The sequence below is a fragment of the Herpailurus yagouaroundi genome, unplaced genomic scaffold (genome assembly GCF_014898765.1).
Source record: "Herpailurus yagouaroundi ecotype Mexico unplaced genomic scaffold, PumYag 193, whole genome shotgun sequence".
NCBI classification, from domain to species: Eukaryota; Metazoa; Chordata; class Mammalia; order Carnivora; family Felidae; genus Herpailurus; species Herpailurus yagouaroundi.
In genome coordinates this window covers 298,820-314,426 of record NW_024412424.1, presented here as the reverse complement: position 1 = coordinate 314,426, position 15,607 = coordinate 298,820, and the positions used below count along the sequence as shown (strand labels likewise).

Here is a 15,607-nt window from a genome sequence, read left to right as displayed (position 1 = left end):
GCTTAGCACGGCCCTCCGTGAAGCAGCTACCAGCAGAGGTGGCCCGCCTTGGGCAAAGCATGTGTCCTCCGACACCAGCAAGAGCCGGCACCCTGGCAAGGAGCTCAGGGGAAGCCAGGCAAAGCCAAGAGGTGTCTCTTGGTGACAGGAACTTGAAAGGCACCGTGGGTCCCGTCTCCTGCCTCGTTGTTGACTTCATCATTTCCTAGGCCAAGAGTGCCGACTGGGCCTCCTCTCCCTCTCTGGGGTTCGCACACCAGCGATTCTTGGCAGGGGACAAACAGGTGGCAGAAGATCCTTAGCATATATCTGTGGGTTGGGTGTGTGTGTTGGCGGTTGCCCATTCCTTGCAGGGACAGGCCCATCCTGGACAAGGCCATACCATGGCAGCAACAAGCCGCCGGCCCCTGAGGAACCAGGGCACACACTGCCTTCTCCCTGCAGCACGTTGGCTGTGTCCCATCACGGGGACTTGTCTGAGGCTGGTCTTTCACGAAGAAGGGGATGCTGGTTGGTGGCCACCTTTGCTGGCCACGGTAGCGAGCACCTCCGTTTCCTCCGGGTCTTTCCTGAGACGCTGGCCTGCCTTCCCTCCCTCTCTCCATCAGTCCCTCCCCTAAAGTGCTCACTCTGCAGCCAGGCCTTGGCCCATGCCGACACCACCACTCTCACCACAGTTGTGCAGCTCTGCTTCCCCTGGGAGGATGGGAAGGAGTCAGAGGGCAGTACAGTTGGAGGCAGCCATGTCGTTACTTTGCAGCTGCGTGACACAGGGCAGGTCCCTTAATTTCTCTGAGCCTCACTTGGCTGATCCATCAAATGGATGTGATCCTTTTGAGTGGCACAATTGTTCCAAGGCAGAGCGGGCTGGGGTACAGACACTTCAGTCACCATAGTGGCGTCTGACCCAGCAAGTGGGGGAGACACTGGGCAAGGAGGTCTCTGTAGCTCATCTCCCAGCGTACCCGGGCATCATCCTTTAGTGGAACTCGTGGGCAGGGAGGCTTTTCAGACGTGGTCCCTGCTAGGAGAAGTAGCAGGCAAATGGGTAGGTGATGCCCCATACGTCTCTCTCTCCCATGACCGACTCCCGTCCCTGACGGAACCCAGCTACCCTCCCTGTCACCGTCACCGGCCCTTCTGAACTTATCCTCTGTTTTCTCCTGGCTCTGCCTCCGAGGCCGGCTCACAGTCCTCTCCCCCAGCACCTCACCACCTTCTCTTTCCCTCTGCAGAGATGGCTCCGAAGTCAAAAAAGAAGGGGCACCCCGGGAGGGAGCAGAAGAAGGTACGTGGTCTCAGGGGTGTCCTCCAGCAGGTGAGCAGCTGGCCACCTGCCCTCATGGGCCCCGAGGGTACACAGGCGGGTCCCGCCTGCCTGACGTCAGCCTGTCTGTCCGCAGCACCATCACCACCACCATCAGCAGATGCAGCAGACCCCGGCCCCCGTGCCCCAGCAGCCCCCGCCGCCTCCCCAGCAGCCCCCACCGCCTCCACCTCCGCAGCAGCAGCAGCCCCCACCCCCGCCGCCCCCGCCTTCCATGCCGCCACAGGCAGCCACCACGATGAAGTCCTCGCCTCCGCCCTTCATCGCCGCCCAGGTGCCCGTCCTGGAGCCCCAGCTCCCAGGCAGCGTCTTCGACCCCATCGGCCACTTCACCCAGCCCATCCTGCACCTGCCGCAGCCCGAGCTGCCCCCTCACCTGCCCCAGCCGCCCGAGCACAGCACTCCACCTCATCTCAACCAGCACTCGGTGGTCTCTCCTCCAGGTGAGCTGCGGCCACGCCTGCCGAGGTGCAGGGAGGCCCCCTTCCCGTCCTGCACTTTCACTGACTAGGCACTCTGGGCGACCTGTGGAACCCCCTCGACTGTAGTTGTGTTGCTTCCAAAGGGAGGCCAGTTGATTTCCCGAGCCATTAAGGAAATGACAGGAGACTGAGACGCACGCCATGGGACGGGCCCCGCATAGAGTTAGTTCTTTAGTTCTTTGATACGGAAGACACTGATGTGTTCCTTCTGTGGGGTGGGTGTCGCGCGAGATAGAAAGAAGATACACGCTGCCGCACGCTGCCTCCAACTTGGGGATGGAGGTGCTGGGGGATGCATGCGCATTTGGGCCAGAGACAAAGTAGCTGGGGGGTGGGGGGAGCGTTGGGGAAGGCCTGCTCTGAGACCCGCAGGGCAAGGAGGGAGGTCGGGGGTGCAGAGCACAGGGCAGAGTGGCACTGGCGAGGGGACCGATCCCATAGACCTCTCTGGAAACTGTTCTTATTCCTGAATTTGTGGGAGGCCAGGGAGGGTGGGGCAGCCAGTGGCGGGAGACCCGTAGGAGGTCAGGATGGAGTGGGAAGGCTGGGCCTTGGGGTGCAGAAGCCGTGAGCCTCACTGCCGCGCCCTTGTCTTTCCAGCTTTGCACAACGCGCTGCCCCAGCAGCCGTCGCGGCCCAGCAACCGAGCCGCCGCCCTGCCCCCCAAGCCCGCCCGGCCCCCGGCCGTGTCACCTGCCCTGGCTCAGCCACCCCTTCTCCCACAGCCCCCCATGGCTCAGCCCCCCCAAGTGCTATTGCAGGAGGACGAAGAGCCACCCGCCCCACCCCTCACCTCCATGCAGATGCAGCTCTACCTGCAGCAGCTGCAGAAGGTGCAGCCCCCCACACCACTACTCCCTTCCGTGAAGGTGCAGTCCCAGCCCCCGCCCCCCCTGCCGCCCCCACCCCACCCTGCCGTGCAGCAGCAGCTGCAGCAGCAGCCACCACCACCGCCTCCCCAGCCGCAGCCACCGCCCCAGCAGCAGCACCAGCCCCCGCCACGGCCTGTGCACATGCAGCCCATGCAGTTCCCCACCCACATCCAGCAGCCCCCACCACCCCCGGGCCAGCAGCCTGCACACCCACCCCCTGGCCAGCAGCCGCCGCCGCCACAGCCTGCCAAGCCTCAACAGGTCATCCAGCACCACCCTTCACCCCGGCACCACAAGTCAGACCCCTATTCAACAGGTAAGTCGGCCCTTGCCCGGCCCCCCCCCCCCCCCCCCCGCCCCGCCCCGGGCTCTGGAAAAACTGGTGTTGGGCCCGGAATCTTGTCTTTAAGAAGCCCAGTGGGTCAGCTCAAGCTCCAGGCTGAGGTGGGCCCAGAGCTGAGCCTTGAAGGCTCTGGGTTGGTTGGAGAGGTGGCCGAGAGGGGGCGTTGGGGCTTCATGTAGCATTGTTATCTGGGGTCTGTCTTGACTTGCTACCTGAGATGACTGAGAATGGGGTCCCCGCTGGCCCTTGTCTGGGAAGTCACAGTCACGAGCATTACAGTACGTTGTGATCCTGCTAGGTGGGGAAGCCAGGAGCCCAGGGAGGCATCTTGTCCATTTCTGAGAGTCAGGACAGGCTTCCTGGAGGAGATTTCAAAGAATGAGCCAGAGCTAATTTAAACAGGGTAGGAAGTGAGGTCCAGACAGAGTTAGGGGCAGGCCAGGGTAGCTGGGGCTGTTTGGGAACCTGTAGAACTAGGTGCCCTGCTCTCAGCGTTGTGAAGCTCACCTGGTAGATGAGGACCATGTGGGAGAGAATTGGGTTTAAGCTGAGTGGTGGCTTGGGGCACACCCAGGAGCCATCTTCCATTTCCTGCTCCCTTTCTCCAGCCTGGTCCAGGCTGCCCTTTCCCACAGCAGTGGTCAGTCTGCACCCTCTTGCCTTTCCTGGCCCTTGTTTTTTAAGTGTCTGTGGCCATACCGTGCCGGGCAGCTTCAGCAAGGGGGATTGTTTCAGTCAGTGCCTCCTGGTGTGCTGATGCGTGAGGATCAAGGTTGAAGTTCTTGGACTTGGCAGGGCGGGCGGACCACGTAGCCTGGCTGGGGAGTGCAGGTGCCGCCTGCAAATTGAACAACAAGGCTGTTGATCTCGGGCCGTGACTGCTCCTAAACCTAGCAAAAGCTGCCAGGTGCCAAGTGGATCATCGCATGCCCTGAGCCAAGAACAGCTGTCTGTCCTCCCTGGGAAAGGCTGCTGCTGGTCCCAGCAGCTGTGCTGCTTGCCTGTTTTCACCCTTGAGGAAGGCCAGGCTTCCCTGTGGGGGGCGGTGGGGGAAAGGGGTAAGCCTCCTCTGGCCACCTACGCCGTGAGTCCCCAGGCCCACCTCCCTTGCTCTCCTGCGGCCTGGGATAGGTCACAGGGAGCAGTGTGGGTTGGAACGCAGCCGGGGACTTGAGGCCAAAGGCCAAGTGGTTGGAGTCTCAAGGGGGTTTCACAGGCATCTGTGGGCATGTGGCCAGCTTATAGGCACTACCCCCGAGCCATTGGGCCTCCCCTCTAATGACTGGTAGATTAAACAGGTGCGGCTGAGGGAGCCACCCGGACAAGAGACTGTCGCAGTCCTGTCCTATGCCTGCAGATCCCTAGGCCTGGACTGGGGCCACTGACACCAAGTCTGGCAAAACCTGCCACCCGGGGCCAGGGGCCCAGGGGTCAGGGGCAGGCTGATCCTTGGCACCATGTTGTCTCTGAGCAGCCGTTCTACCTCTCTGAGGTTAGGAGCAAGTTCTGGCTCTAGAGGGATGGGGGCGAGGAAGGTCCACCATACTTGGGGCATTGTGGTCTGTGGAAGACCAAGGGTGTCTGTATCTATGCTGGCAGATGGCGGCTGGAATCCAGCCTGGAGAAGGTCAGCGGAAGGGCCTGCGTGCGGAACTCGGGTTAGGTTGTTCAGTGTGAGGCACAAGGCAGGACCGGGAGCACGGAAGGGCACTGCAGAGAGGTGGCTTTGTGTTAATGGGCAAGTATGGCTTGTCCCATGCTGGGGCCAGCCAAGACATGTCAAGGATCCAAGCAGGAGGGTGTTTCCATGCTGGAGTAGGTAGAGAGTTGAAGGCGGGACTTGGTGACTGTGACCTAAGGTTGTTTTCCCACCAGTGAAACTGGGGAGTCAGGCTTAAGTGCTTTGATGGGGCTTTTAAGACTCCTGCCCTGTGCCAGGTACTTGAACCTCATGGCTGCCTGGATCTCCACCGACCCTCCCCTGTGCTCCCACCCCACCGTTGGTTTGAGGAAGGTGGGTGGCTGGGTGGGCTGGCTCAATTCCTGTAAGAGCCACAAGGTGAGGACTGTTCTGCCGGCTCTGCTGTGGTGGGCCAGTTCCAGGAGTCCCCCTTGTGTGGGGCTTGCAAGCTAAGTTGTGTGGGGAGGGAGGGTCCTGGGCATCTGGCCCTAGGCCCAAAACATTTGTCCATGCAGGCAGGTTAAGCCATGCGTGGACAGCTGGGAGCCCAGGATGTGTATTCTGTGAGGTTATTGAGGTCCCTTATATTTAACCCAGCCTGTGCCATAGAGGCATCTGGAAAGCTTTTAAAAAGCACTCGGGCCCAGACCTTACCCGCGACCAAATACATCAGAATCCACTTTTGAAAGATTCTTGATGATTCTGACACCAGGACTCAGCTCGTGGCTCCACAAAGCGCTGCTATATGCGCAGCGAACTAGGGGCCTGACCTGCTCAGGGCTCAGCCACTGTGGGTCTCGGCCGGGCCCAGGCCAGTGGCTTCCATACAAGTTGATGCGCTGCTCCTTGTCACCTCTCCTAGGTCACCTTCGCGAAGCCCCCTCCCCGCTTATGATACATTCCCCCCAGATGCCACCGTTCCAGAGCCTGACCCACCAGTCGCCACCCCAGCAAAATGTCCAGCCTAAGAAGCAGGTAAAGGGCAGGGCTGGGCCACAGCCCCCAGGGCCAGGTGTGGGCCGGTGCCAGAGGCACCCACCTGCCTCACCGGCCACCGTGCCTGTGCCGTCCCAGGAGCTGCGCGCGGCCTCTGTGGTCCAGCCCCAGCCCCTGGTGGTGGTTAAGGAGGAGAAGATCCACTCACCCATCATCCGCAGCGAGCCTTTCAGCCCCTCGCTGCGGCCAGAGCCCCCTAAGCACCCGGAGAGCATCAAGGCGCCCGTTCACCTGCCCCAACGTGAGTGCCCTCTCTGCCCCCGGCCTGCACTGGACGAGAGCTTTCTGTGGGCTTATTGACTGTGCCCTGCTGGGCTTGGGGGCAGGGGGGAATGGGCCCCAGCCGAGGCCCACAAGCTGTTTGTGTTCCAGGGCCTGAGATGAAGCCTGTGGACGTCGGGAGGCCTGTGATCCGGCCCCCTGAGCAGAATGCACCCCCACCAGGGGCCCCCGACAAGGACAAACAGAAACAGGAGCCGAAGACACCAGTTGCACCCAAAAAGGTAGGAGCAGTGAGTCCACGAGTGTCCCTCACTCCAGGGAGGCACCTTGGTGGGTGTGCCCGCAGGCTCTGGGCCTCTTGGCAGGGCCCCTCACCCCCCACCCTGTGGTCTCTCTGCCTGGCAGGACTTAAAAATCAAGAACATGGGCTCCTGGGCTAGCCTGGTGCAGAAGCATCCCACCACCCCGTCCTCCACAGCCAAGTCCTCGAGTGACAGCTTCGAGCAGTTCCGCCGCGCTGCCAGGGAGAAGGAGGAGCGCGAGAAGGCCCTGAAGGCGCAGGCCGAGCACGCGGAGAAGGAGAAGGAGCGGCTTCGGCAGGAGCGCATGAGGTGGGCTGGGGCTGCAGGCAGCCTGGGGTTTTCTGGGGCTTGCTCTACCCTCCTTCCCGCCCCCCGCTCACTGGCGGCTCTGGCCTGCTCTCCTCAGGAGCCGGGAGGATGAGGATGCGCTGGAGCAGGCCCGGCGAGCCCACGAGGAGGCTCGCCGGCGCCAGGAGCAGCAGCAGCAGCAGCGGCAGGAGCAGCAGCAGCAGCAGCAGCAGCAGCAGGCGGCTGCGGTGGCCGCGGCCGCCGCCCCCCAGGCCCAGAGCTCCCAGCCCCAGTCCATGCTGGATCAGCAGAGGGAGTTGGCCCGAAAGCGGGAGCAGGAGCGAAGGCGCCGGGAAGCGGTGAGCGGGGGGGACCTCTGGGCAGGGGCTGCGAAAGGGGGCCGTGAACCCCGGGGTGAAGGCAGTCTCTCTCCGAGGGGTGGGGTGAGCACCCCGTGCAGGGAGGGGGTGCTCGGGACAGGGTGAGAGGTGGGGTGAGCACCCCGTGCGGGGGGTGGAGGGGGGCGGTGCTCGGGACAGGGCTGCTGCTTCTCTGCACTGTGCTGGCCTCAGGGTCTCAGAGGGGGTTCAGGGCCAGTGCCGAGGTGCCTGGGTGTGGGCCCTGAGGGCATGGCCAGTGCTGGAAGGGGCTGAGGGGTGGGCGGGGAGTTCGGAAGCCGTAGCCAGGGGGGGGCACCTCTTCTCACTCCCTCCTTCCCACCTCTCCCCTCCAGATGGCAGCTACCATTGACATGAATTTCCAGAGTGATCTATTGTCAATATTTGAAGAAAATCTTTTCTGAGAGCACCTAGGTGACTTCTGACTCTGATTTTCTGGCAAAACATTGACTCTCCATAGTGTTAGGGGCGGCAGTGGAGGCGGTAGCAGCGGCGAGGGGGTGTCTCCGGGCCTGGCCCTCCTGCATGCTGTGCCCGGGGCAGGCCTGACGGGCAGCTGAGGATCGCAGAGCCTGTCTGCCTTACAGCCAGCTGGACAGCCCGCCACCCACCACCCCCTCACGGGACGTCAGCTCAGAGCACGCCTCGCCACGAGCAAGTGCCGGCCAGACCCAAGCCGCGCGTCCCCGCGGGCAGGGCACAGGCCCTGCTCTCCGCCAAATGTCTACACAGTATACACAGGACATTGTTGCTGCCGCCACCACCGTGACTGGTTTCTGTCCCCGAGAAAGTGACGTTCGTGACGTCCTGCCCACCAGGAGTCCTTCCCCCCACACCCCAGCCACCACCGCCCGCTCCCAGGAGGCCAGGGCAGGCCCGAGCGAGCTGGAGGCGCCGGCCCACCCCTTGCTGGCACTGACTTTGCCTTGAACAGACCCCACCCCTCCCCTCCCCCCACAAGCCTTTAATCGAGAGCCGCTCTCTGTAAGTGTTCGCTTGTGCAAAAGGGAATAGTGCCGTGGAGGTGTGTGTGTGTCCATGGCAATTCGGAGCGAGGTGACTGTCACACGCGCGTGTGTGGGCCGGCCTCGCCCGGTGAGTGAGGCCACCAACCAAAGTCAGTTCCTTCCCAACTGTGTTTCTGGGTTTTTTTGTTGTTGTTTTTTTTTTTTTTTTTTTTTTTTTCCTATATATATATTTTTTGTTGGATTCTATTTTATTTTTAACTCTCTCTTCTCCTCCAGACACAATGGCACTGCTTATCTCCGAAATGGTGTGATCGTCTCCTCATTGAGCGGCGGCTGCCACCGCGCTGTGGGTAGTGTGTGACCGTGGCTGTACTGTGTAGTGAACATAGTTGGCATATCTTTGTTTGAAGTTTGTTGGTGACTCCACCAAACTGGTGTAAAAAAAACTCAAAAAAACCCACAAAAAACAAAACAAAACACAAAACACACAAAAAAAAACTGCCTATATTTTACTCAGTTTCAAACTTTATTAGTCTATTTTTAATTATAAAGCCATGTTTTCTTTTCCCTCCCCATTCCTTTGTTTTTTAATGTCAAATCTGTTTTGAGTTGTTTTTTACCAGGAAAGGAAGGGCCAGGGGATGAGGCGGGCACCAGGGGCTGGGGGCCACAGACCACTGAGGCAGAGGCTCCCCACCCAGCCTGACCAGCCGGCTGCCACTTCCCCTACTTTTTTTTTTTTTTTTTTTTTTTTAATTTTATAATTGGAGCCCTTGGTGAGGTTACGTGTGCCATGAGAACCCACTCTACACCACGTCGCTGGTGCCTCAGTGTTGGCCAAACTCTGGAGTCACTGACTGGTTTGACTTTCATACGGTGAATATGCATTTGGTCTGTACTGATCATGGAATAAACACATCTCTCTTTTTTAATGCTGGTGTCTTCCTGACATTTCTTTGTGAACCACCTGTTGCCTAGGTTAGGCCCAGGGCCGCTCCCCTGGCCCGGGCCCCCCCCCCCCCCCAAATCCCAAGCCACCTTTGTACAAGAACTACCACCAGGGCCACCTAGGCCGTCTCCTGTGACCACGTTGAAGCTGTGACAGGGAGTCCAGGCACCCATTCTTTCTATGGACCCTGGTCTCCTAGCGGGGTGACATGCTCCAGCAGAACCTGGCCAGACTCAAGACAGTATTTTCCCCCCTTCGCCCTCCTCCATCCTGGTCCCCCACTCACCAGAGGACTTGGGCCACTTCTGCCACCTTGCCTGCCTCTACCTTAACTGCTCCTTTCATTTAAGCTCAGGGTTAACCAGATGTTCTTAGATAAGTGTCCATCCCCCAAAATGGGATCCTCCCCCGCCCCATGCATGTAGACATGCACGCACACGTGCCTGCCCGAGAGATCCTGCCGTATGGCTACCCTGCCTCCCTTGCCTGTGTGCCACAAGGCGAGGGGGGCACTCAAGAGTGGCCCCTAGGATGTAGGATGAAAGTGTATCATTTATGTGTGCAGAGACGTAAACTGAAACATTTCTAGCACTGTTTCTTAACCCCTATCTCCCTTTTCTGTTTCAACCGGAAAAGCCCTTGTATCATCTTGTGTTTGGGATCTGCCGAAACCTCTTGGCAAGAGTGTAGTTCAGGCGACCGGCCACAGGCCCCCACTTGCCTCCGTACCCTTGCCCCACACCCAGCAGACACTTCCTCGATGTGCCACTGTGCTGCCGGTTCAAGTGGGACTTCATTGGTCCTTTGGGGTTTCTTCCATCTCATCCCACCCCCTCACTTCTGTTCCGTGTTTTGTTCAGTAACTTCCCCAGGCCAGGTCCGACTGTTTAGCTGGAGAAATGGTTTTGTCTGCACCTTCCTTCTAAAGATTTAATTCTTCCATGGCCCTCTCCACACCTCCCTGATGGGTGTTCCTCTAACTGGGTTGTAATTAGAACTTGGATCTACTATTTAATTTCTCTGGCCATTTCCCATTCCCTCCCACAGTACTAGAAATCTTAGTCCTATACAAGAGTAAGAGGTGTGTACAAGCCCCCCACTGTACTGTATGCACGGATCGCTTGGCCAATAATTATGTCAGTGAATCTGAGACTTGTATTAAACACTTTAGACATTTGTAGAAGGGAATTCGTAGACTTTTCACTTATATACTAAAGGTTTTTTTTTTTTTTTTTTTTGTGCAGTTCTCATTGCAAAAATAAACATTTGTACTGAATATAAAATTAACCATCCTGTGACTACTGCTGTCTTTTTGTCTGAGGGCAAAGCTGGGGTAGGGGGATGGAGGGAGTCGGTTTTGTGTAGCAGAGGAAGAAGGGCCATCCCCAGACTCCCACCAGCCATGCAGCCAGATTAGAGGACTCAAGGAGGCACAACCGGGATCACCCAGTGGCTGTGGAGGATTGATTTGATGGAAAGTGTAAAAGAAACCGAAGCTGTGATCCAGGCTAATCGTGCAAGAAAAGAAAGGTACTTGGTACAGGGAGAATAAACCTTTGTACAATACAAGCCATGTAATCATAGCCATCAAACCGAGTCTGAAATACATTGTTTACTGAGGCCGAACCACATAAACCACCATGCCCCTTTAAGTAGGAACCCACAGACTTAATTATGGGCCCAGGATGGTGTCCTGTTCAGCCTTAACAACACAAAGGTAGAGGTTAGCAGTGGGAGGTGACAAAAATAATGAGAAGGGTGTTTAAAGTTAGAGAGGAAACCAAAAGGAAAACTAAAAACGGGCAGGGTCCGTCCAGGGGTGGTGAGGCTCGAGTCCATGCTTAATGAACTTCCTAAATTGGTCCTCAAGAAATGGCCACACAAGCCTGTCGAGCGAGATACCTGGGTAACCACCAGAAGAAAGCTAACAGCGTTCCAATGGCCGCCTCCGAGCGGGAGAGGTGGAGCCCGAGATTATTGCTTTTTTCATAAATCTCGTTCAGCAAGTTGTATGGCTTTAGGCAAATGACTTAATCCCCGAATTTCAGGTTCGTGGTCTGTAATACAGAGATGTGATAATAGTACCTACACTTAATAGGGTTGTTACGTGGGTTAAACGGTGAGTGACCATGAGATGTTTAGGATCTTGGGGGAAGGTTGCAAAACAGGAGGAAGAACCTGCCCTGTCGGCCTTCTCGACCGATCCTGACCGACTTCCTCTTTCTGACCGCCCCAGGGACTCAACCCGCCCGGTCCTCCGGCTCGCGGGCCCGGTCAGCCCTCTAGAAGTTAAGAGTCTCCGCGTCTCCATTGGTCGCCACCGGCGAATCCCCACCCCCCAGCCCGGCCTCAACACCCGCCGATTGGCTCCCGGGCGAGACCTGTCACCCGCACGTCAATGACCACCGCCCTCCAATCACAGCCGTGCAGGGGCGGGGCCGGCGGGCGCTGGACTAACTGGAGGACTTCCCGGGGTCGAGGCCACTGGACCCGCCGTTGGAACCAGGCCTGGGTGAGGGTGCTGCTAGGTCTCTCCCAGCCAGGCCAAGGACAGGGCCGCGCAGTCCAGGGATGGGAGCTCCGAAGGGCGGCGGCAGGGGCTCTCAAGTCCTCCCCGGGTTGCGGCGACCGCCCGCGCCTCCTAATCCCAGCCAAGGCACTACCTGTCCCCTCCTTCCGCTTCCGGGCCCGCCCGCCCCGCCATATTAGGTCCCGGCCCCGCCCCCCGTCCCTTCATCCCGGAGCCGGGCCGACCCCCAGCTTATTGGCCCAGCCCTCGCACCCAAAGTATCCTGGCCCAGCCTCCGGCCTTCTCCCGCCCAACTTTAGGCCCCGCCTCATCTGGACTCCACCCTCGCCCCGCCCGCCCTCTAAGCCACGCCTCCATCTTCTACGCAGCTCCTAGGCCAAGGTGGGTCCACGGTTCCGGCGCGTAGGCCGCACCTACCCTGCATTGCTCCGCCCCTTCGCTCCAGGCTCGGCCCATTTCACTAAAGTCACCTCCTGATCCCCTGTTTGTCCAGACATCAATCTCTCTCTAGACTTAATATTCCCACCCACCCGCGGCGGAGTCCTACTAGGCCCCGCCCCCTTATGAAGCCCCCCCCCCCGCCTGCCTAGGCCCCGCCCTCAATTCGCTTCCCCTCTCCTCAAAGCCCCTCCCCAGCCTCGGAAGCCTGGTCCTCGCAGGCTCCATCCCCGCACCCTATCCTTGTTCCCTGTCGCCGTCGCGCCCAGGTGTTTACCTGGCACTTAGGTGACTCGTGTGCGGTGGCTGTTTCGATATAAGCCTCCCGCCTCTTCTCTCGGCGCGTTCCTTAAGCCCCGGAGGCACGGAGGGTCCCCGGACCAAAGGCGGTGGGCTTCCCAGCCCGGATCCCGCCTCGCTGCTGCTGCTCTCGCCCCCCGCCCCCCGAAGGCAGCGCCGAAGTCGTCCCGGGTTGCGGCGGCATGCCGGAGCTGGTGGTGACAGCGCTGCTGGCGCCGTCGCGCGTCACTCTGAAGCTCCTGCGCGCCTTCATGTGGAGCCTCGTGTTCTGCGCGGCGCTACTGACCGCCGCCGTCTATGGCTGCATCGCGCTCACGCACGTGCTGTGCCGGCCCCGGCGCGGCTGCTGCGGGCGCCCCCGGCGCACCCCACCCGCCTGCTTGAGCGACCCCACGCTGGGCGAACACTGCTTCCTGACCCTCAAGGTGAGCGCGCGTGCGCGGGCGGCTGTGCGGGGGGCCGTCGGGGCTTCGGGTGTCGAGAACCCCGGGAGGTCGGGCCCCGTCGGGGCCGAGCCCCGGTGAGCGGAGAGCAAACGGTGGAATCCAAACGGGGGTCGGCGCGTGGCCGGAAGGGCGGGGAGGGGGGGGGTGTCAAGCCTAGTGAGGAGGGCCTCCCCGGGTCTCTGACTGTGCCCTCCCCCAGAGCTCGGGCCTGCGCCTCCACTATGTCTCCGCTGGACGTGGCAACGGACCCCTCATGCTGTTTCTGCACGGCTTCCCGGAGAACTGGTAGATATGAAGCCCAGGGGCTTGGGGCGCCCAAGGCCGCAGGTGGAGCTGGAGGTGCCGCGGGGCTGGCTGGGTAGACTGGGGGCCCAAGGCATAGAAGGGGGTGCTCGAGGACAGGCGTCTCCAGGAATGTCCCTGCAGAAATGGGACAAAGAGGTATCAGTGTCGACGCTGCCCTGGACCCAGAGTGCAGCCGACCTTGCCTTCCGCGCGGGGTTCCCCCATCTTCCTTTCTGGGAAGTCCAGGGCAGGGAAGTCGGGTTGCCGAAGGCCCCTGCTGGGCGTAGGGTGGAGGTGCAGCCTGGGGACCCTGACTCAACCTCCCTCTCCACCCGCCTGACAGGTTCTCCTGGCGCTACCAGCTTTGGGAGTTCCAGAGCCGCTTCCACGTGGTGGCTGTGGACCTACGGGGTTACGGCTCCTCAGATGCACCTCGGGATGTTGACTGTTACACCATCGACCTGCTGATGGCGGACATCCAGGATGTCATCCTGGGCCTGGGTGCGGATACCCCCATCCCAGGCCTGGCCTCCCTCACCCCTGCCTTGCTTCTCCCTGGCTTCTCACCTCCACTGGTTCCTCTCACCCCCCCCCCCAGGTTATTCCAAGTGCATCCTGGTGGCCCACGACTGGGGTGCGGTCCTCGCCTGGAATTTCTCCATCTACTACCCGTCCCTGGTGGAGCGGATGGTTGTTGTCAGTGCGGCCCCCATGTCTGTGTACCAAGGTGTGTTGGGGAGCCCGGGACGCTGGAATATGCCTGTGTGGAGGGGCTTGTCTCTGTGTCTACACTTCCTTGTCCACCAGTCAACACCGCCCCCCCCCCCCCACGGGGGGGCTGGGGGACACCCATGATGCTCCCAATCTACAATCAGTGACCGTGCACTCAGGAGTAACTCACGGTTTCTGAGCACCTACAGGTAACAATTGCCCTGACAAGGAGCTTTGCATATACATAACCAACACAAGCCTCTGTGCATACGAAAGTGTCGTTATCTCCACGATCCAGTTGGGGAAACTGAGGCAAGAGAGGCTAAATGTCTTTCTTCTGGCAAGGAAGGCATAGATGAGTAAGCAGATACCCGTCTCATCACCTGATTCTAATTCCCAGTATAATAGTCCTAGTGCTGTGGTCTCTCTCCCACTCTCTCTCTCCCTCCGTGTTGTTGTTTCTTGTCTGTCTCTGTCTCTAGACTGTCAGCTCTCAGGCGGGCAAGGGAGTTTTGTTTGTGCCATTTACTGCTGTGTCGCCAGGGTTTTAAACAGGTCCTGGCATACAGTAGGTGCTCCATAAGTGTTGAAATGCATCCAGACCTGGGCAGTGGCTGCAGACAGAGGTGTCCCCATTCTGTGGATACAGTGACCACTTGGCAGGGAGGGACACCGGCATCCGGGCCAGGACGAATGTCAAGTCACCCCCACGAGGTCCGGCATGCGATAACATTCCTGAGTGTTGGTGCATCTGTGTGCCTGACCTGGGTGCGTGTAGGAGTGCGAGGGGGTGGGGCCACCCCAGGCCCAGGCCTCACATCTGCCTTTCCCCTGCTGCCCACAGACTACTCTACACACCACATCAGCCAGTTCTTCCGTTCCAACTACGTGTTCCTGTTCCAGCTTCCCTGGCTGCCTGAGAAGTTACTGTCCATGTCTGACTTCCAGGTGCAGTGGGGCAAAGGCCTGGGGGTACATGGAGGGTGGGGGGCTGGGACTGGGCAGGCTGGGCACTGAAACCGTAGGTCTGCTGTGTACCCAGATCCTGAAGACCACCCTCACACACCGCAAGAGAGGCATCCCACACTTAACTCCCAACGAGCTCGAGGCCTTCCTTTATGACTTCTCCCAGCCCGGTGGCCTCACTGGGCCCCTCAACTATTACCGAAACCTCTTCAGGTGAGACCAGACCCGGGGCGGAAGCTCAGGAGAGTTCTGGGGGGCAAGGGGGAGGGGCGGTTATTCTTCCACCTGTCTTGGCCCTAGGAACCTTCCCCTGGAGCCCCAGGAACTGGCCACGCCCACGCTGCTGCTGTGGGGAGAGAAGGACACCTACTTGGAGCAGGGGCTGGTAGGAGCCATCAGCAGTCGCTTTGTGCCCGGCCGGCTGGAGGCCCACATCCTGCCAGGTGTGGGGCACTGGATCCCACAGAGCAACCCCGAGGAAATGCACCAGTACATGTGGGCCTTCTTGCAAGACCTGCTAGGCTAGCAGCCCTCGCTCCCTGGCCTGTGTGCACCTGGGAGTCCACACCACGTGCACACCACGACGGACTCCCGGATCACGCACAGGCGTAGAACTCCTAGACCACACACGAGTGTGTCTGTGGATGCCCGCAGGCACACCAGGCTGTTTGCTCACACACCAGTGTGAGTGTCTGTGCACCTGAACAAGCACTTCAGCCCTGGGGAACCGGGAACTTCTCTCCTCTGCAGAGCTGGATACCCAGTGTCCTACCTCTCCCCTCCCTGGGGCCTTCCCCTTCCTGCCAACGTCAGCCCCCAGAGCTGCACAAACCACAGACTCTGACCTTCCCGTCCCTGGCTTTCATCTCCAATCTGAGTCTTCAGCTAAAAGCTGTTCTGTCCAGTAGGGTAACTGGCAGCCGTATCTGGCTGCTTCAATTTAAATGGAAATTAATTAAAATATGATCGATTAAAAATCCAGTCCCTCGGTCACTCTAGCCATGCTTCAAGGGCTCCACTGACACATCAGCATAAAGCATTCTATTGGACAGTGCTGATGAGGGTACTTCTAGAAAGGGGGGTCTGTACCTGGCTCCTGACCA

The 15,607-nt window shown here is 59.6% G+C and overlaps 2 protein-coding genes and 1 long non-coding RNA gene across 10 annotated transcripts in view; 2 read left to right on the top strand and 1 right to left on the bottom strand.

The window, feature by feature from the left end:
* The window catches only part of BRD4 (bromodomain containing 4), an 86,347-nt gene extending 77,536 nt beyond the window's left edge, over positions 1–8,811 (top strand). For 3 of the 5 annotated variants that reach the window (XM_040444766.1, XM_040444765.1, XM_040444769.1), the window contains 8 exons: positions 1,236–1,288; positions 1,404–1,770; positions 2,410–2,997; positions 5,568–5,942; positions 6,074–6,204; positions 6,329–6,534; positions 6,632–6,872; positions 7,247–8,811. In XM_040444766.1, the coding sequence (XP_040300700.1) occupies positions 1,236–1,288; positions 1,404–1,770; positions 2,410–2,997; positions 5,568–5,942; positions 6,074–6,204; positions 6,329–6,534; positions 6,632–6,872; positions 7,247–7,315 (2,030 nt within the window). In that variant the 3' untranslated portion in view covers positions 7,316–8,811. Of the gene's footprint in view, positions 1–1,235; positions 1,319–1,403; positions 1,771–2,409; positions 2,998–5,567; positions 5,943–6,073; positions 6,205–6,328; positions 6,535–6,631; positions 6,873–7,246 lie in introns of all 5 variants that reach the window. The other 2 variants (XM_040444767.1, XM_040444768.1) reach the window with 2 other exon arrangements.
* A 1,526-nt stretch (positions 8,812–10,337) lies between these two features.
* LOC121010928 (uncharacterized) lies at positions 10,338–12,186 on the bottom strand. Its single transcript, XR_005781428.1, has 2 exons — positions 12,074–12,186; positions 10,338–10,885 (listed from the first exon to the last, which is right to left on the bottom strand). It is a non-coding gene; the product is annotated as an uncharacterized LOC121010928 (long non-coding RNA).
* On the top strand, positions 11,247–15,485 carry EPHX3 (epoxide hydrolase 3). 4 transcript variants are annotated; one of them, XM_040444771.1, is made up of 9 exons: positions 11,247–11,340; positions 11,658–11,739; positions 12,151–12,521; positions 12,742–12,827; positions 13,171–13,328; positions 13,426–13,554; positions 14,383–14,486; positions 14,581–14,717; positions 14,805–15,485. In XM_040444771.1, exons 3-9 carry the CDS (start codon positions 12,279–12,281, stop codon positions 15,028–15,030), a joined length of 1,083 nt encoding a protein of 360 aa, XP_040300705.1. In that variant the 5' UTR covers positions 11,247–11,340; positions 11,658–11,739; positions 12,151–12,278; the 3' UTR covers positions 15,031–15,485. The 4 variants fall into 4 exon arrangements, with proteins under 4 accessions (XP_040300705.1, XP_040300708.1, XP_040300706.1 ...); XM_040444774.1 differs by lacking the exon at positions 11,658–11,739 and having other exon boundaries at positions 11,278–11,340; XM_040444772.1 differs by lacking the exon at positions 11,247–11,340 and having other exon boundaries at positions 11,366–11,739.
* The last annotated feature ends 122 nt before the right edge of the window (positions 15,486–15,607 follow it).

What these genes read in the sequence shown, in the direction of transcription:
- EPHX3 (XM_040444771.1), top strand. Translation starts at nt 12,279, where the DNA reads ATGCCGGAGCTGGTGGTGACAGCGCTGCTGGCGCCGTCGCGCGTCACT. An exon ending in GGATGTCATCCTGGGCCTGG is followed by an intron (nt 13,329 to 13,425) that starts GTGCGGATACCC and finishes CCCCCCCCCCAG; the next exon opens with GTTATTCCAAGTGCATCCTG. An exon ending in TATTACCGAAACCTCTTCAG is followed by an intron (nt 14,718 to 14,804) that starts GTGAGACCAGAC and finishes TCTTGGCCCTAG; the next exon opens with GAACCTTCCCCTGGAGCCCC.